The 21,161-nt window shown below is 39.8% G+C and overlaps 2 protein-coding genes across 3 annotated transcripts; one reads left to right on the forward strand and one right to left on the reverse strand.

The window, feature by feature from the left end:
- The first annotated feature begins 972 nt into the window (after positions 1 to 972).
- Positions 973 to 11,797, forward strand: hpcal1 (hippocalcin-like 1). Its single transcript, XM_031322571.2, has 4 exons — positions 973 to 1,322; positions 7,545 to 8,044; positions 8,938 to 9,043; positions 10,980 to 11,797. The coding sequence occupies exons 2-4, from the start codon at positions 7,667 to 7,669 to the stop codon at positions 11,075 to 11,077; spliced, it is 582 nt and encodes a 193-aa protein (XP_031178431.1). The 5' UTR covers positions 973 to 1,322; positions 7,545 to 7,666; the 3' UTR covers positions 11,078 to 11,797.
- On the reverse strand, positions 11,646 to 20,278 carry pdia6 (protein disulfide isomerase family A, member 6). Of its 2 annotated transcripts, none has more exons than XM_031322548.2 (13): positions 20,090 to 20,278; positions 19,611 to 19,752; positions 19,076 to 19,133; positions 17,587 to 17,713; positions 16,574 to 16,680; positions 16,341 to 16,474; positions 15,729 to 15,843; positions 14,479 to 14,619; positions 13,939 to 14,023; positions 13,676 to 13,748; positions 13,431 to 13,589; positions 13,250 to 13,346; positions 11,646 to 12,351 (listed from the first exon to the last, which is right to left on the reverse strand). In XM_031322548.2, the coding sequence occupies exons 1-13, from the start codon at positions 20,106 to 20,108 to the stop codon at positions 12,280 to 12,282; spliced, it is 1,329 nt and encodes a 442-aa protein (XP_031178408.1). In that variant the 5' UTR covers positions 20,109 to 20,278; the 3' UTR covers positions 11,646 to 12,279. The 2 variants fall into 2 exon arrangements, with proteins under 2 accessions (XP_031178408.1, XP_031178407.1); XM_031322547.2 differs by having other exon boundaries at positions 16,341 to 16,477.
- Between the last annotated feature and the right edge of the window lie 883 nt (positions 20,279 to 21,161).

Below are 21,161 nucleotides of genomic sequence, written 5' to 3' on the forward strand. Positions count from 1 at the left end.
CTTCACAAGAGAGGTTGCAGTTATAGGTACTGAGGAATGAATGTACATCTTCTGAGAAGCTGAGAGAGAAGTCATATTTGGGAAAGATAAAATTTGTTTATAACTTTAATATTATGTAATATAGACATTATGTAATACCACTACTTTCTAGTGCTGCTTGTATCACATTAGAGGGACCTGAAGGAGGTGTGGATCTGTCCAGCTGCCTTCCTGTCAGTCACGTGAACAATTTATGATTTATTTTATGATGAATCTTGCACAAGTTGAAGGAGCTGATAGGAGTTCCTTTTTATTCGTACCTCATACGATTTCATGTGACAAAAACAATCGATTGATTGACTGATTGATTGATTAAATACATTCATTTTGTATTTGTCAGAGCACATGATTATGCTGGGGTTTGTAGGTTGTAATTGAAAAAGATTTTCCACCAAGTAGGGATGAGATGAACACTTATGCTACACTTTCTGTATATTTCTTTGGAGGGTTTGGCTACTTAATAATAGTAGTAAAATCCTTGATTAGCCTATAGGACGTCATATAGCCTACTGTAGCTTGTTGAATGCTTTAACTAAATTGTATTATAGAATTACAGTGCAGAGTTCTTCTCCTTATATCAAGATTTTCCATCAAATGGGAATCGTTTATTTTAGATATTGTGCTAATAATAGTCTCCAGTGATAATTTTCCACAGTACGCTGCTGCTGCGACTGTTTCTACGATGGAAGCAGTGAGTGTGGACGGATCCATTCAGTGTGCAGAGGGGGTTTTAAGTACAACAAGTCGGCAAATCGTTATAAAATATCTTTTGAATAACGAGTACATTTACTTTTGACCTTTATTTTCAACCTTTATAATTAGAAACTGAGCGCACTTTTCTAGCATTCAGTACAGGTTAACTTAATCGCCTTCAAAGAGAAAAGAAAACCCTTTAGTTGTAAATTGGGCAATTCTGATGAAAACCGAGCTCTGTGCCACATCTTCCACTAAATGATAAAGACGCTACACCAGGAACTAGAGGAAGGAGCGACTAAATAAGAACCTATCTTTAAAAAACAACAACATTAAGACTATTCCTGTAAACTTAATGTATTTTTCTCTCTCTGAAACTGTCAGAGGGTCGTAAAATTCACGCGAGCATCTTAAAAATTGTTCTCGTGTTGGATTTGACAGAGTTTTATCAGTAGGAGGAGGTGTTAGGTTCGGCTACTGCAACATAACGGTTAAGTTGGTCTGTTGGTGACGTGAAGTGGGAAAGTGGGTTTAACCGGAGTGGGCTCTTCAACCGGAAGACTCATAAACCATTATTACTCCTAAAATAGGTAAGTTTTCATGTCTTTATTAAAAAAACAAATCTTGGTTAAAGCTACTGTAGTGTCGAGTCTGCTCCAGTGTCTATTCTGGTCTGCTTTACAATTCCCCCAATACAGAAGAGGCGAGGGTGTAAAGGGCTAAAAAAGAAAAGAAAAGTAAAGGGCTACACGGTCTATGGGCTACACCCATACAAGACTAGCCTACATCTCACCTACATTTCAGGATATATTAATGCTGTTTTAAAGTATTATCCAGACTCAAAAGTACATTTTTAATCAATGCAAGTTTTGCAAGTAGCTTCACTGTAAACAAATAGCCTATCCATGTACAGTATAGGCTATATTTAGTTGAAGACAAAGTAGGGCTGAGCAATATGTTTGAAATCATTATCACAATATTTATGAGGATGTTCCTGTATCAATAAGACTATATATCATAATATGGCAAATGTATACACAACCACATGACATAAACACATACCGTACAACTGTTCATAGCAATGAGCTGTGTTCCACTGTTGGAGCAAATCTTGTGCGTAAAACAACAACTTTAATAACTTGTTAATATAATAACTAATAGTGTAGATGTGTGTGTGTGTGTGTGTGTGTGTGTGTGTGTGTGTGTGTGTGTGTGTTATAATTGTTTCTTGTTAATTAATTTGTCTTGTTGTGATATGATGTGTATATGTACATGTATATTTGTTCTCCTGCAAAAGATATCTTGAGCTCAATGAGATTTTCATCTAACTAAATTATTTTCATTTTTGATCACATCTTGCTTGAACGTTTTGTTTGGACAACAGATATGTGTAGAACGATGATATAATAAGTTCATATAATCACTACAGGATTATTCTGAAAGTCTATAAATGATAATATTGAGTTACTGCCTAGCACTAACAAAACTATATGGTGTGAAGACTAGGTAAAAAGGTAATAATATTGATGAAAAAGATGTGTCAAGCTTCTTTGCCCACTCAGGCACTATCCAATCCCTAAAAACTTTGTCTTGCCATAATTATGCTTGCCAGCCCTCTAATTTCAACAACTATTCCTCACTATTGTTGCTGCTTCTATTTTATCTCACACTTTTTAATAACAAGACCAAAGTCAAAATGTGAGAGTTTTTTGAAAAATAAATGAGCCCACTCACCAGTCGAAAAAACTAACAATCTTACAACCTTGCTGCTAATATAAAAAAAAATAACATAATGTTTTTGCAGTAGTGAACCTTTGAGCAATTAATATTATGCAAAAATCATTGTGGAGGGCCCTAACTGAATAAGAAAGAAATGCTGTATTGATTATACTGTTTTGGAAACCAATAGCAAATATTGGAAATTTGAAATGCAACAGAAAAAAAAAAGTCTTGTATCTCTTGAGTCTCGATATACTGTATCTTGCCCCAGATTGATAGTTACACCGCCTCCCTCTCATAAGCCTTAGCACTAATATCCTGTTGCCTTGACTACTGGTGTGTCAGGGGACTTCATCCTGATCCACTGCATGATTTTCTCTGACACTAGTTCAGAGAGACTGCCACGAAGCAGCGCTGAAAGCAAGAATAACTTGAGAGCTAATTTTCTCTTTTTCTTCCTCTTACACTGGACTAACTCTTCACCCACCTGATGCAATCTTATAGTTACTAGTAGTACACAGAACTTCAGGCTGCAGTGCTGCTCTGCTCATCCACTGCACAGCAGGCTACACGCACCACTAAAATGGTAACTCTTCTTTCTTTCTGTGCACCGAGCCATATCAGTTTGTTTGATTTACATTCCATTCAAAAGAGGCACAACACAGACAGCATGAAAAATATTCTCCGTCGTGTTTATGCAGAGTTGAGGATGGGAAATACTCTGTGAAATGTAGTCAGTCCTATTTTGGGCAGGGGGGAGAAATTGGAAATGATCCAGCCAATTAACAAACCCGGTTTTAGGGCTGCAACTAACGCTTATTTTCATTATCTAACCTGCTGATTTAAAAGTTTTTTTATTAATCGATAGGTTGTTTAGGCTATATATTAAATGTCAGAGAATAGTGAAAGAAAAAAAAAAATCACAATTTCCCAGAGTACACGGTGACGTCTTCAAATGTCTTGTTTTGACCAACCAACAGTTTTTTTTTAACATGGATGACTGACAACAGAGACAACAAGTGAATATTCACAGTTTAGAAGCTGGAACCAGGGATATCTCCAACTACAAATTAAGTCTGTCCATTGACTATATATTTTAATTTCTTTGCCAACCATTATTTAGTTTTAACATTTGGTTGTAAATATTGTCAGTCACCAGTTGATTTTGTTTCGTACACTCACTAACTGATGTACTATCAGAAGCGTAATGAGCTCCATCGGATATGTGTCATGCTTAATGGATGGATGGATGGACTACTACTACTATTTATCTAAACGCACACCTTTCATCTCTCCGTTTCTAACTGTCTTTGGGATTTATTGTACGCTAAGACAAGAAGTAATGAGCATCTGGGAAAAGAATGGAGGCTTTCTCTGTTGTTAGTGACAGGCCCAGGAAATGAAGTGGGCCTAAGATTGGCAAACAGCAGTGAAACTGGCCTGGTCAGAGTTTTACAAGATCTCCACCGGAGCTTCGGGGTGGGGGATACTTGCTGCACTGTAGCCTGTGTGAACCAGTCTCATATGGCAGGGAACCCACTGGAAAAAGTGGACCATACACAGCAGAAACAGCTATGGGGGTTGGGGACAAGAAGAGAGACTGTTGCTGTGTAATCGAGGGGAATTGCAAACATTGAATCTGGAATGGCCATCTCGAGGGGCTGCTGTGTATCAAACAACGCTCGCAGACAGTGTTTGGTGTTGCAAACTTATTTTGCATCTCTAGCAATCAAGGCAGAAAGAGCGTGACTCTCTCTGCAAAGAAGGTCACGTAGATGTCAGAGCACTATCTAGCAGTTATTTCTGACCACAGTTTAAAACATTTTCCACTGCACCAAGAAGCAACTTTAGAAAATGACTTGATCAGTTCCCAGCTGTGAAAACATCTAAAACATCCTGTGACGTCTAAAATAGCAGACCTGTATGCATTTGGGAATCACTTACATTTTATAGGCACAAATGGAACAACAATACAGCTAACTGCCCATCGTAGGGGCAAGCAACAGTCCCTGCAGCAAGTAACAACGCTAACCATAACTTATATAGTTTTCTTGTTGCAGTATTTATAAATTATTCTAAAACTGTTTTTGCTTAAGCACAGAAATTTGCTTGATCAGTGTAATTTTTTTTAAGAAGTTAAAAAAATATGGAATACGCCTTGATTGCAACCCATATTTTATTTGTGGGAATCTAGTTTTAGGCTTTGATGAGCATATTTCAGAGGCCAAGAGAGTCTGTAAAAAATGTTTACGAGTGTTTGTATTTTCTTTTTAACTAGCATTCTCTTGACCAGAGTACACACTGTTTTGCTGTTTTAGCTCTAAATTACAACTATCTCCTTTTAAAAGCAAGCTCTTAATTTAACAGCCGAGGTTCTTGAAGCATCAGGGCAGCACTTTTAAGTCTTCCAGCCTGGAATACTCTGAGTTTCATGTGGTTTTGTGTGTTTGAGTGAATAAATAGCAACGCCCATATTTATGTCTGCTCCAGCTCAGCCTGCTCACTGAGCTGTCCTGGAAAAGTCCATGTGACCCAGAGCTAAGGAGATTCTGCTGCTTCCTCATCCTGTTGTATGTTAGAACGGAAGGACTACGGTCCGGCCTGCAGGGCAGTGTGTCATTTTTACCATAGCCCTCTTAAAACATTGTCAGCAGACAATGACATTATATTTTCAAAGTGAGCATCACTTTTATTCTAGTCGGTCACTCCTGCACCGTAACGATCACAAGCTTACTACACAGTAGGTTAAGACACCACACAATGCAAAAGAAGGCTTTTGCTCTGTTTTAAGATAATGTTTTTTGCATAGCCATGCTAATGACTTTGGGGATTCCCTTACTTTCCCCCTAGCACCTCCAGCAGGTCAAAGTTTTTTACTTATCAAGTGTACAGACTTTAGTTTGCAAACATGTTAGAATTGAGCTCAAATCCCCACTATCTGTCTAAGTACAGCCTCACACAGCCTGTAGACTCTTTAATCTTAGGCATATCCAACCTTTATGCCTTTTATTGCTGTGCCCTTTGCTGAATTGCTGATTTTATGATTTAATGTGCTTAAATAAGAACACTGGGGTAAGAGACAATGTGTGCATCTGGTTTCATTGATTTCTTTTCCATCCATATGCCAGAGTGACATTGTTAAGAGTTTATGTCACTGGCTTTTCCTCAAACCTGCCTGCCTCTCATGTTACTCTGTGACTTCAATTCATAAAATTGCAGGAAATTACACCCATGTGACAATTATGAGAAATGAGGGCGTCTGCGTCTAGAAAAGACCTCATCCAAATTCACACTGCGCTCATTTGTTCTACGCCAGATCAAATTGTTCTGGTGCCAATAACACAGGAGCAATGGGATTTCAATGATTGAAAGAGAGAGAACATAGGGATAATACATCTTTCTCTCCCATAAAATAATTATACGCAACACAGAAGAGTGGAGGTGTTATTCAGAAGGATTATTATGTAATTGAACCGCTGGTATTAGCTGGATATAGTTTTTCTTTCTATGTGTCATACTTTTTCCATTCTTTCTTCCTCCCTGCCCTCGCACATCTCTTTTTCTGTCCCTCCCACGCACACGTTACCAGATTCGTGTTGTAAAAGATTTGCTCAGGTTTTGACACATTTCTTTTGATTTCCAAAAGAGAAGCAGGCAGCTGTCATATGTTTTTACTTTTTTTTATATATATATATATATAAACAAGAAAAGAACAATAGGAAATAGAGCACTAGAAAACAATCAGAACTTCTTGACACCAAGTATGACAACCAACTGACTCCAGACAAAGGAAGCACACAGACTAAATACACGAGGCGACGAGGGTTGTAGCGAGAGACAGGTGCCACGAGGGCTGATGAACAGGTGAAACAAATCAGGGCGGGGCAGACAATCACAAAGGCGGGAAAACACATAAGGCAGGAAGTCAAACAAGACAAACAAGACATGACACTGTATTATTGCACTAATGTCCTGTACTTTTTTCTTTCTTTCCTTTGTTTGTGAATACTGTTATTTCTTGTGCCAACATTTTGACAAATTGAATGTATTTGACAAGTGAATGTACATTTGAAAAATAAAGAAACAAAAAGAAAACAAGACATGGGAAATAACCCTACAAAATAAAACAGGGTACTAAACAAAACCCAGGATCATGACAATGTGTCTTTATAAACATTTTACATACTGACAAAATGTATGTCACCAATATTTTTTTTTTAAATCAGTGTGCAGACGTCGTAACTGTGTTGCCTACTAACACACCCATGTTTCCCTCTGCTTCATCGCTGGGTTGCATGAACACAGTGTCCCATCTAATGTTGTTTTGGCTTTATCCTGGATATGTTATTTGTATGCCTCCTCCTATCTTCAATCATGAATACCCCTGCATACATGAATAAACAGATTTAGCAGAATATAACCATGGAAACCCAATTTAGACAAACCACAGAAACCAGAGGTGAATAGGCCCAGGTGGTCAAATGCTTCAGTGTCCTTGTTTGCATTGGTATTTTTTTTATCCATAATTTGTGTTTCTCTCTTTAATCAGTGTATGAACTCCAACTGCTTAAAATCAATTAGAATATTCATTTTCACATAAAGGTGAGGATTATTGTTGAGATGAATGTCACTCTGGCCTTCTCAGGAACAACAGTCAGTATCAGCCTGACCTTTTAGAAAGTGGATTTGTTTAGAATTACAATGCCTAAGGACACTTGTCCCTCCCCCCTGCAGTTAAGGGTCGATCAATTATCACCACGCCAGAGGATTAATAGTGTATTCACAGAGACACAGCCACGCCCCCACCACACACACACACACACACACACACACACACACACACACACACACACACATACAGTAGACACATATTGTAACCTCATCATGACATCTGAGTTGTAATCCTATCTCTATTATTGTCCTGTGATTGGACCTCAACTGTCCAGATGTATCTCTCAGCTTGGCTGCCTAAGAAGCATCATCAGCACGTTTTATGATAAAACACTGCTGCGCGCTGGGAGGATTTATTGAACCAATGAATAATTTATGATATTCACACAAGGATATTAATGAGTGTTGTCGGTCTTCCACAGGAGCAGAGTAAGCCGAGCAGCCGGCGACGTGGAGAGTAAAAGCACAGGGCGAGTGGAGAAGTGAAAGAAGGAGAAGGTAGAAAAACCAGCCCAGCTATCTGCCTGCCTGAGAGTGCGGTGTCATGGGGAAACAGAACAGCAAGCTGCGGCCCGAGGTCCTGAACGACCTGAGAGAAAATACAGAGTTCAGCGACAACGAGCTCCAGGAGTGGTACCGCGGCTTCCTCAAGGACTGTCCCACCGGCCACCTGACTGTGGAGGAGTTCAAGAAGATCTATGCCAACTTTTTCCCATACGGAGACGCTTCAAAGTTTGCCGAGCATGTGTTCCGCACGTTTGACACCAACGGTGATGCCACCATCGACTTTAGGGAGTTCATCATCGCCCTGAGCGTGACATCTCGCGGCGGGTTGGAGCAGAAGCTGCGCTGGGCCTTCAGCATGTACGACCTGGACGGGAATGGCTACATCAGCCGGGCAGAGATGCTGGAGATAGTTCAGGTGAGGACATACTGTATGACAAAATAGGGTTTCTTTATTGATGTATACATCAGTCTTTTGCCTAGTTTGGGTCAGGATCAGCCTTATTCTACATCTTCTGAGATATAAATGTGACCTAATGATGTTCTAGCACAGCATCTGTTTTTTTTATGCAGACCATAAAATGTAGCTGTTATTATACAATGCTTATTCAAATGCAAATGCTAATCCTCACATTTTAGCAACTGCAACTGAGGACTTACCAAATATTGATTAATCCACTCACTTAACTAACTTAGTTTTAGCCCTAATTATGTGTGTTGTATGCATTTAAGGTTTCTGACTGTTTTTAGGCCCAGTAGTCATTTGCGGTTCTGAATTCATAAGATATTTTTTCACCTCACATCATGGATGGAGGCTGCCCTTTTTTGTTTTTCTTATCACTGTGGCTATATTTACTCTTCCAATATGGTGAGCTGAGCAGCCTGCAGGGCCATATCAATATTGGCTTAGTCCGCTGTGTTTGTGGATACAAATGAATGTGAAAAAAAAAAAAAAAATATGTGCATCAGTGCTTTTGTTATTGGTGAATGCTTTCTGTTTTTTCAGCAAAACTCGTTCTCTCATCACAGACCTTTACATGATCTGAAATCTGTATAGTTGTAGAAGATACAAACAGACACATCTGACACATGTTCTGAGTGACTTACTGTGAGTGTAACAGCAGGGTGAGCCTCAGTTGCCAGAGCACCATCATTTCCAGGTAGCAACAGAAAACAGGTCAAAGCATTCAGACAAAATATGAAAGAAATATGTCAGGTGGGAACAGTTATTCATTATCATTCATGCTTCCTACGGACAACCAACACTATTAATATGCGCACAACAACAATTGTTCTCACCCTCCTTTGTAGGCAATTTACAAGATGGTATCATCAGTGATGAAGATGCCTGAGGATGAATCAACACCAGAGAAAAGGACAGATAAGATCTTCAGACAGATGGACATTGACAATGATGGTAAGACTGGTGATTTATTTTGATGTGCTTATGCCTTTTGTAAGGAGATGTCATAACCAACTGTCACTATCAGTTGTGAAAGCAAGTGGGAGTCCTAAATAAAACTGGCTTCTTACTTCTTCTCACAGGACATTAACAGGAATATAAGTACTATATAATTAATGTAATGAATGGTTTTAATAATTGTAGTTGTAAGCAGAAACAACTATAACTGCTCCTGTTGGCACCCATTCCAAGTGGAGGCTGGTGTATAAACATAGTGAAAGACAATATAGTAAAACAGTTGTAATAATATAAAATATGTCTTCATAGGAGAAGTTATAAGTGCTGACAAATTCTGTACACCATTTATTAAATGTTTGTATACTGCTTATAAATGTTAAATAGGGGGGGGGGTTTAAAGTAAAGCGTTCCCAAATCTAGACATGGAATATGAAATATTTCATGTCTTCAATAAACTTGAAATATTAGTTATGCAATTATGACATTATACACTTACCCTTTCACAGAGCAGTTTGGTAAGTAAAGGACATATAGAAGATTGACGTCAGAGAAATAGTCATAGAACAACATGACATGAACACGAGATCATTTACAGCCTCTTAGCCTTTTGAATCTCATCCTGCTCAGCGACCTCGATGTCAGTGGCTTGACTTTTAGTGCGAAAAGGTGATGGCGTGTGATATGTACTTAAGCATGCTGTTCTGACACGTCACATTTCAGTAAGATGTTTAGAGATTTTCATATGGGAGTGGGCATCTCAGTTTGTTTTGAAGCAGAATGTTCAGAAAGTCTGGAGGTCAAACTGTGGGTCTCAAATTTGATAACATCACGTGGTACCACAGATCAGGCCTACGGCTGCAGCTCCTTTCTAATGCAATTTATACAGACCCTGTGTGACAGGAAGTGGTAGTTATTTGAAACAAGTCATGGTGTACTGTTGCACTTTATCTTTGTGGTAGATTAGTCAACATTTAAATGAATGTTTACCACCATCTACCATTTGCTGCCTGCATTGTCACATTTTATTTTAAAATGCTTACTATTGCTTGGTAAGACACACTGGGTAAAAATCTCAAGTGAGATGTAAAAAATTTTTAAATAGTGCAAGCATGCATTCTATTCATTGTAATTAAAATGCTATTACTCAAGAGCAGTTTATTTTGCTTTTATTAGCCATTTTTTAATATGATTACATTTCATCTTTTTGAATACTTTCGCAGGGTTTTGCAGACATATAATGCACTTTCATTCATTCAACATTTAAATATGTTGCTGCCCGAGGATATGTAGTTTCCTAAAAATATTCATAAAATATTTATAAAAATGAATATTAATCTAAAATATTTTGATATTTGAATATTTCATTTTAATATAGTTTAATTTTGTTGGATTATTTTTTATGTAATTTCAATATTATTTATAGAGGCATTATGTTGCAGTACCAATTAATAAAAATGATTTAAAAGGAAGTTCTAAATGAATTACTTAGAAAGTACGTACTAAAAGGAAGTACCATCATTTTCATAATCTTACAAACTATAATGTTTATAATAATAATTGCCATCAGTAATATTGAAATAGTTAATACAAAACAAATTGTAGTGTTGGCCCTTTTTGTCACATCAATGCTGGTAATCAATGCCTTCTGAATTACATAAAAATAGTACAACAGCGTCACCTGTTGGTTAATTTGACAGCAATGAATAACTCAATCATTCAGTCATTGAATGTTAATTTAAGTTCATTGTAATTTATTTAAAAGACTGCACGGTTATCTGGGGCAGCAGTGGTTATATTGTAAGCACATAAGCTCAAAAGGAACATCAGAAGCTTTTCTGTTGATTTTAGTGGGTAGCTGCTGCATGATTCACCTCTCCATCACATGCTCGACTACTGGTGTCTGTAAATCTTTTTTTTGGTCTCTGCTTCACAGGTAGATTGTCTCTGGAGGAGTTCATTAAAGGTGCCAAGAGCGACCCGTCCATTGTCAGACTGCTGCAGTCAGATCAGGGAGCATCTCGTCAGTTCTGAGGACAGAGACATTAACAGACACACACTCTCCAAAACACAATCACAAACCCACATCCACAGGACAGTCATCATCACAATCCAATGACCAGACAGTCCTTTCATTTAAAAACAAAACAAAAAAAACACTCCTTGTCTTGTTTACATTAATGGATACTTCTTTCGTCAATGTGGCTCCTTTTCTGTGGACTATGACGTGCTTTGAGGTATTTTGTGTGCTTTGAGGTATTTTGTGTACATGTACATGCTTTTCAAAAGCTCTCTTGCTTTGAAATGGGTTTTACCTGTTCTCCATAAGTAAAGTGCCATATCATATATTTATACTGACTGGATTATATGCTCACAAGTATTATAAATCCCATTATGTTACACTAAGAGGAAACTAATTACATCACTTCTTATAATTTGATTCAATTTAACGGTGTTGAAAAGTGGCTTATTGTTCTGGATATCAACTGTTGCTTAACAAGTTGCTCTTCTGGACAACTTTTATATGCCTTTGGTATTGCATGCACTTGGTGATAAACGTTTTCCGATATTGTAACAGTTTACGTAAATAAGAAGGCTGTGGTTGTTTTTATTCCTTTTTATTTTTGTAACAAAAAAATTTGTTTTCACACAATTGAAATAAAGTCGTGTAAGAAAAATCTACACGAGTCCCACAGTAACCCTTTGTCCTGGACAGACTCACCAAGATTCTCACTTACTGGTTTTAAAAAAAAAAAAAGGACGAAAAAAAAAAGAAAGTATTGAGTCACATTAAGTTGGACATTGAAGTGTTATTTTGACAAGTCCACATTTTAAAATTAGGTGCTTGAGATGTTGAAGAAGGGAGAGGGGAACAATGTTTAAAATGATGTGAATGAACAACTAAAGATGCCACATTCAGAACCTCCCCCCTCCGCTCAGCTGACGGCGGCCGTATAAATATGCAGCTTCTAACGTTAAGCAGGTATGTGAGGCAGAGTTCACTCCAGGGACACGACACACGCCTGCCTCCCTCCCTCCCTCCCTCCCTCCTGTCCTGTGTGACTGATGTAGATGATGTGAGAAACTGCAGGTGTCTCTTATGTGTCTTTTCTGGAATATTTCAGTAACTGGGCAACCGGGCCTCCCATTCGTCCACAGGAGAGGGGAGGCGAGTCGCACAGGACCAGACCAGATCCAACCAAGCCAGTCTGGATCAGATCCCGCCCCGTTTGGGATCATAACTCATCTTTATCAAAGTCATCATCCAGGTCTACATCACTGAGGTCGTAGTCCTCCTCCACAGGAAGCTGCGGTTGACAAGGAGTATAAAATGAAGACAAACTGTTAGCCAAGAGCGAGTTAATCATGATCAACCCAACTCATTTATAGATAAATGTCAAATTTGTGGAGCTTTAAAAAAAAAAAAAGAGATATTTTTGCTGGACTGTTTGCCTGTAAGACAAAAAAAAAAAAAAAAAAAAAAAACTCTTCACTCTGAGAAAAGAAACATGGAAGCACCCCAACTGCCATATTACATAATAGAAGTGTTTATGATATACCCATCTGTGTGCATGATTGCAGTACAGAGACCGCAAGGAGCAGGTAGAGGTTTATTGTATTAAGTGGGGCAGACACAGTACACATTAAACCCCATTTTAACTCCAAATTGGTCGCCCCAGACTAATTTTTCAACCAGGCCAAATTTCCCGCCAGATCTGTTGCGGTTGCATGTTTGAGGCGGGTCAGGACACCTGATTAATTGCCCGAATGATCAACAATCTGTCCGTCGCATGATCGAATATATTTCTGGCATGTTAGAAATTTTGGTGATAGAAATGAAACTGAACTTTGCTGCAGAACAGGCAGACTATAATGTCTGCATCTTCCCGACAATCGGCAGATCTATATACAATTTTTGTACACTTTTAACAATTGCTGCCTTTTTCTTTTTGTCAACAGTGTTGAGGATGAGGTTGTCTTGTTTGAATTAAACGTTGGTGTTCTCAAGACCTAATCGACTGATCCGTACAACATGAGCTACATGAGTAAAACGTGCAGTGTGATTTAACGTAATGTATAAAAACGATTAAAAACATACAATGTCTATCCAGTTTAACACAGTTTGGTTGAAGGCCTCAACCCTGTCATCTGTACATATAGGAGTAAAATCTCTGATCATGAGACCACTATGAGGCTCCCACTCACCTGTCCATCATTGCCATCCCAGGGTTCAACAGTGTGAATCTTGGGCATGTTGCCACCTCCCAGTGTAGCAGTTGAGCCACGGCCCACAGAAAGCTCCCTAAATGAGAAGATGAACCATGCGAGCGCCATCATTCAGCATATTTTTACTTTGATTCTTGTAATGGTGAGAAAAAAACCCTACCTGAGGAACTCGTGAATGCCAGTCTCACTGAAGGAACCCCTGAGCAGAGCAAATTTCATCTTGCGTGTGTTGATGGCGGCCATGGCAGGGTAGCCAAAGCCACCAATACCCAGAGAGGCCTCCAGCTCCATCTGAGCTCCAGCCTCAGTCCACAGCCATCTGTGGAAGCAAAGGGAGAGCAGGCGATTAGTCCCAGTCATAATTAGTCATTTGTATAACAATCATGACTGGTCTCTCATCTTTACCCCCACATCTTCTTCTTGTACTTCTCAGACATCTTCTTCATCACCTCGAGGTAGCCGTTTCTACCTGCTGCGCCTGCGGAGACACAAGGACAGTGGGTGGTGAATGATTCAAGAATTCAAAAGCAAATGCATCCATATCTGGCGTATGAAATGTCCCAACACTACAATAGTTTTCAAATTCCTACTACTACTACTACTACTGTTAAAAGATAGTAGATTTAATTATTGAACATGTTCAGAGTCAGAGATGTGTCTGGTCTCACCTGTGTCCAGGATGTGTGGCAGGACGCCTATCACACACAGCTGACTGTCCTCACAGGTCTTTTTGAAGAGGTCTTCACTGAGGATCTGAGAGACAAACATTTACCACACACACGTTTTATGTACATTCACATCATTTCATATAGAAACTAATATTGTTAAGGTTCAACAAGGGTTTAACTGTGATCCATATTTTTTTCCCTTTTGGGTCTAATTTTGGTAACAAGTGTGTTGTTGATCAGAGAGCTCTTTGAATTTTGTGTTGATTTAGTCTGAATTTCTTTTTGTTTGCGGTCACTGCTCATGATCAAACAGCCAATATTTAAGTGTTAGTAAACTGATAAGTTTTATCAGTATTGTGTTCAGCAACACAGTTGCAAAATACACACTTAATAAAATATTGTAATACGACTAAGATTACAAAAAGCATCAACAGGTGCTTACTGGAAGCCCTTCTGGCCCAATTTTGTGAATTTAGTCTAATACCGGCACTATTAACTTTCATACATGAATGTATGACGCAAATACACAAGTGTACTGACCTCCAGCAGTTCAGGAGTAGCAGCGTGGTCAGAGAACAGATCCAAAGCCCTCTCGATGATGTCTCCACGGGAGCGGCCTCCTTGGTAGTCTTCGGGCTCCTCACCTTTGCGGAATACCTTGATGGTTGGAAATCCACGGATCTACACAAACAACATATATTGTTCCTTAATGTTAGCCCTAATTTTCTGCTCTGGGAAAGTTTTTGGAGCTCTCCGACCAAAGTCCCATATCTGAGGCAAATCGGCATTGGCTTAGTGCTTGCGAGCACACGCTTAAGCGTGATTTGTGAACCTTTCAAAAATGCGAGACAAGAGGCTGGAAACATTCCAGATATCTAGCAGGCTAAAGATCTGGAGATGTCAGGGACTCTGCCATGGAGCTACAGCCAATTAGAGCGCAAGACATTGGCTGAGGGGAAACCAGAGGGAGGGGTCGCTTGTACTTCACTATGTGTTGTGTATGCTCAGTACCTCGGTAAGGACTACTAGCCAGTCAGAAGCAGAGTATGAGGGAGTGCCATGCTAGCAGCTGGGCGAGCATTATAACGTGTTACAAAGTGACGCATGTTCGTCACGGAAGTAAAGGCTGGACTACAATAGAGCTGTTTGGAGCAGTTTGTGAACAGTGTGTTCTCTGGAAGATAGTAAGTCCCTTTGGGGTGGACTTTGGGCTTTTTCACTTTGTAAACCTATGCACAAAAAAGATATATATAACACGATCAAGGAAAGGGAAAAAGCCAAAAAGCATAATATGAGCACTTTAAGGTGCTCCAAGTGATGCCACGCGTTTTTTAGGCTACAACATTTTTTGTCACATACAGCAAACATCTCCTCGCTATCCGCGAGCTGCCTGTCCCCTGAACACACTATTTAAAAAAAAAAAAAAAAAAAAAAAAACCTGTGGTCTCTGTAGACAGTCCAGGCTCCACAAACGGCAACAAAAACAAACTGTGCCAACCTGCACCACCAAACATAACAATCTTCCAGCGTTCCAGCCAATAACCGACAAGAAGGATTTGGGGGTGGGGTGCGCGGAAGCACGGAAGGGAGGGAGAGGGGACAGGATGAGAAGGTGGGAGGGGCGAGCTAGCCTCCGTTTTGTTGACAATACTTTGAACGTCAACAAGACGTGCCGTCACCAAACATCGCTTAGAGCACCTTTAATGTCCAATGCCAGCAAGAAGAGCATGTAAGTGTAATCAAGGCTTAAACCCCTCGTTTCACGGTGACTAGTATGGCTTCTTACTCACCCCGTAGCGGCTGGACACAGCCTGGTGTACAGTAGCATCAACAGCTCCGAGGCGAACTTTGCCCTTGGTCTGCTCCTTGACAGCTGAGGCTGCAGCTGCCCACTCAGGCTCCAGGCTGTTGACAAAGAGAGTGATGGTTAAAAAAAACAAAACAAAAACAGTAGTAGAGTATGATGTAGGAATTAAATTCCACAGTAGAGAATTCACAAGTCAAAATTAGATGTGAGTGTATTGTTTACCAAACAAATCTCTGCTTCTGAAATACTGACTTCAAATGTAGAAAATGTTGCACATGGTTCAGGAAAATAAACTAAACACAAAACAGTTTGAGTAGGGATTACTGTCAACTGAATAATAGTCTCAATAAAAAAGGGTTTTCAGGCCCGTCTGTGGATTATCCAGATTTACTGGGACATTGTATCCAGAAAGAAACACTGTTTAGTCATAACAACACCTTCCAGTGCTTTGAGCAGCACACACAAATTCCAACAACCCTCTGTTGTTCTGGGGTGGCAGAAATCACAGACAGATATCTTGTTTTTCTTGCACTAGTGAGGGGGTCTTCACGGTTTTCCACAGCTGTGGACGGACTGTGTCAGGTACCAAACTCACTTTTTGCAGTGTCCACACCAGGGGGCAAAGAACTCCACCATCCACACTTCATCACCTTCCAGCACCATCTTGTCGAAGTTGTCATCAGTGAGCTCGACTACATCCTCCTTATTGCCAGCGCCGCCGCCACCGCTCTGCTGGAGGGTAGTTGAGTGTTACTTGAAGTTCACTGAAGTGTTTGATTTTTCACCATTTTGACCAACTGCAACAAAAAGCCAATGCACGGGGTCTACCTGTTTGCTGTAGCCAGAGCCGCCAGACTTGCCACTCAGCCTCTCTTTCACCAGAGTGCGCAAAGAGTTCATGGCTCCATCCACGATGGCTTGGCTACTGCGTCCACCTGAAGGGTGAAGAGGATGCAGAGGTCAGTCATCGCAGCCAAGAACTCATTATAGAACCTCAAAGTCTTCCTCACAATAACTTTAACTAACTCAACAGTAATAAAAGTGTCCAAAAAGACCTTGAGAGCACATTAGTGATTCAGTGCGAAAGGATGGAGTGTAACTCCTATTTTCCACTGGCCGCGTCTACGCTGCGTTCCGGAGGCGGCGCGACCCCCGCGAGCAATCGCAGCCATTCAAGTCAAACCTGGGTGAAGCGGCTCTGCGATCCGCTAAAGATACGCGGCTGGTCTATTTTCACGCGAGTTGCGGGCCATTCGCACAGCCGGGCAAGAAGTGAAACAGCGAGACTATCCAGTCAGTTTACCAAAAGACACCCCTCCTGTATCGTATATGTCTCCTTTATAACACCACGGACAATGAGAGATTCATCTTGGAGGTTAAAAAAAAAAAAAAAAAACATAGTACGACATCACAGATCTTTTCTTCTTCTTCTTCTTCAAGGACAACACCAGAAAAGAGAAGGCATGGAATTTAATTGCAAGAGTGTCTAGAGTAGAAGGTCAATAAACACGTGATTGTTCTGTAGAGTACTATTACTTGTAGAGACAATCAAATCTGTGAGTCGGGCAGCAAGACGCTCCGCTTCTGAGACGCTCCGGGTGTGGAATGGCACGTAGCGAGGACGAACAAAACCAGAACACAGCACAGACGCGTTCAGTGGAGAATCGGAGTAAGTGTGTGGCCTCTCTGACACCTACATCCCCTTTTCTCTGAACTGATAGACAGCTTTTTCTGCTGGGCTTGATAATGTCACTGTAGAGCAAGACTTCAAATTCACAAAGCTGCGTATTCAGCAACAGAAACTATTTGTTTGTGTTTTTCTGCAGTGGTGTTGTCTGTACCTTGGTAATCCTCTGGCTTGTTCTTATTAGCTCCAAAGATCTTGATGGTGGGGAAACCTCTGACGCCATACTGGCCACCCAGTGACTTGTGCTGGTCTGCATCTACGGCACCAACCTTGACAATACCCTGCAGGATTTCAGAGGGGGGAAAAAAAGAAGGTTGGAGTGTGCAGTCTCAACTTTTGATTACAGCAAAAAAAAATTCATTTTCTTCACGGAACATTTGTGTGGCGTTTTACAAATCTGGGCGCCACACGAAGTGCAACAGTTACTGATGTCTGCAGGATTTGTCCCCAAACACAATGTTGTTTAGATAAATAATATTAGAGGTGATAACTATGTGCAGAAAAGCACATTCCATGAAATAAACAATGAATATTAAATGTGTTCCAGATAAAAAAAGAGACTCACTAATATTTGACTACAGTCCCATATCTGCCCACGTCTCATGCCTCCGTTTGTGTTATTCTCACTGGTGAGTTACAAACTTCTAAACACTTGTAGGTGGGACAAAGCTGAGAGCTTCGTAATCATGATATAGCTTCAGTGTTGTCTTTATGGTCAATTGTCTTATTGGCTTGTTTTAGCTGAGTGAAATGAACAATGAATGCCTCTAGTGTACCTCCTAAGTCAATAGGCTCGTTCGAGATGACCTGCGCCTCGCCTGTAAAGTGGACAAGAGCAGGCACAGCAGCAGGAGGCGGTGACAAAAAGGCGCGGTAAAGTCGGACATTCCAGCAGCCTTCATGCTGAACAGGAAGTCAAAGAAACACTCGCATCCTGTTAGGTCCGATTCCGATTTAATAAAATGTTATCAGATACATATATCAGCTTGTACACAGTCTCCAGTTGTTTTTATTAAGACAGAGTAGCTGTCAAAATGTTCTACATGTGATCTGTTGCTGATGTTGAACAACTGTAGATGATCCGTGATCTGAACGGATTTAGTCTCTGATTTCTTAACGTCACTATCAGGCACACAACATGTGTTCTGTACAGAATACGCCTTTAAATCAGACAAATGGCAATTAAAATCCCTCTGATTCAAAAACAATAAAACGTTAATACAAAACGTCATCATTTTGAGTAGATTCTGAACTAGTCAGCTGTTAAATCAGCTGAGAGGCAGGCGTTTCCCAGCATGCTCTGGGTCCGCATGGGTCTTGCAGTCGGTGAAAAGCAACTGCGCTGCCTGCGTCTCAAACCTGCGGCCGTCTTGATCTCGTGAGATTATCATTGCCCACGTGTGCATGACGTCAGAGCGAGTCGGGATCAGGTCGGACACAAATCTCGAACGAGCCTATTATATCTGCCTGATTAATAAGTAATTGTTTCTTATGTCTGCAAATATCTAGTGCAAGCAAATCATCATAATCCAACGGTCATATTTCCAATAGCAGTACTCACTTAAATATTCTGATATTTGATTTTGTCATCGTTGCCCTGATAGGACCAATACTGGCAACATGAGGAGAGACATTTTGTTTACCTTGAGGGCAGTGGCCGCCTTCTTCCAATCAGGAGTTAGATGTTGACAGTGGCCACACCTGCGATGAAAAGAGGGCAGGGACAGGGAGGGGAATACTTGATCAAATTCATGTTGATGTTTAGTGACAAAAGTTTGAAATATGTGCATTGCAAATTAGAAAGAAAGTAAACAAACAGTATTCAAGTCCAGAAACATTTTAATTTCATCATCGAGATATTCCTATAGTTCAAACATTTAAAAAAAAAATACAAGTATTTGTCACTTAAATTAATCACAGTACCAAATTACTCAATATTAACATTCTGTGAAAAATGCAAATCTGGGAGGAACTACTTTGCATAAGATACAAGTCTTCACATTCCTGTCAGATCATACGGTTAATGTTTCTGTGAGGAGGAGCCATTACAAACGGATGACTCAAACATCACTCAGTCGATGTAACATGCTTGTATTGAAACTATGGTCACTACTTGGGGGATCTGAGGGAACTTGTTGCCAATGAATAATGGCCGCCAAAGTTATATTATGGACTCACCAGGGAGCGTAAAACTCAACCAGCCACAGACTGTCACTCTGGATCACCTCCTTGTTGAAGTTGGAGGGGGTGAGCACAACAACATCATCACTAGCTGAATAAAAGGCTTGGACAGACAGGACCAAAGAGCAGCCCAGCACTCCTGAAGGAGATGAAGAAGATACAAAAGGTTTAACGTTACTCTCAACAGTGTATGCTCAAATGCGTTAAATGAAATAGTCAGAGCAGCTAAAGTAAGCACTGAGAGGACATCGTAAGCCTATTTTAATACAGTGTATATGCATAATTATGTAACAGCAAGTGAAATTTACGTTTATTAACGATAACAGAGGCCTGGCACTGTTCTGTGCACCTTACTTAGCTAACGTTATTCAAGCTAACCACAGTAGCGGAAACGCTGTCAAATACACCTACCATTAACACACAAACAAAAGTGACATTTTTATGAAATCAGAAAAACTGTTGCTGTTGTCACTCACCAAGTAAAAACGGTCTCATGATTTTAGCTGCTCTCTGAACTGGCTTCTCTGTTAGCAACACGCTGACTGCTGCCGCTGCGTCTCCAAGAGAAAGTAGATCGAAAAAAATCTCACCGTGGCCCACGCTGATTGGTCCGCTAGTGGCGACGCTGCACTTCAGCCAATCAGCGTGCGCCGTGTAGTTTAGAGAACTGGTACACTGAAGACAAGTGGAGGAGAAAGGACCATGTATCGGCATCAAGAGGATATGCAACAAATGTAACAAGGATGTGTCTCTCTTATACAATAGACAGTAAAGTTCGAATGTATTACACATAGTACCAAACAGAGTAATACATGTCTTTCTAATTAAATAAAACATAAAGTAGGCTACTAGAAGCTACTTTTGTGTTATCAAAATGTTCATTCGCAGTTGTGGCAAAAGTATTAAGACCCTTTAAAAGCAGCAATTCCACATTATAAAAGGAACGTAACATACATCATAAGAACAAGTGAGATAGGTAAGAACCAAAATACAAAAAAGTAGAAGAATGTAGAATACTTTTACTTTTACTTTTACTTTTTACTATTTACTATTTACTGTGCAATTACTGTAAATGCATTTTACTATTTTAATATTTACTCTATTTAATTATTTTATTATTGTTTTGTGTTAACGTGTGTCCTCTACTTTCCTCTTATCCCTTGCTGCTGCAACAGTGTGAATTTCCCCATTGTGGGATTAATAAAGGATTTTGAATCTTGAATCTGAATAACTAAATAGGACAAAATGAAACCTAAGATTATAGAGACTAAAAGCTAAAAGTAGGAAACACAAATGAAGAGCAGGCAGGAAGTATTATCAGTAAAATGTATGTAAAGTATGTAAAGTATCAAAAGTAAAAGTAGTCATGCAGGAGAATGGCCCTTGTCAGTGTGGACTGGATTGCTGATATTGTCATTAACCATTAAATTATATTATTGTTGTAGCCAGATGAGCTAATTAACACTTTTATACTTTGGGGTAGTTAAATCTTTAACAATGAATCATATTTTATAAACTCATCTTAGTCTGCAAAGTAACCTCAGCAGT

This window comes from Sander lucioperca, chromosome 19 (assembly GCF_008315115.2).
Source record: "Sander lucioperca isolate FBNREF2018 chromosome 19, SLUC_FBN_1.2, whole genome shotgun sequence".
Classification (NCBI taxonomy): Eukaryota; Metazoa; Chordata; class Actinopteri; order Perciformes; family Percidae; genus Sander; species Sander lucioperca.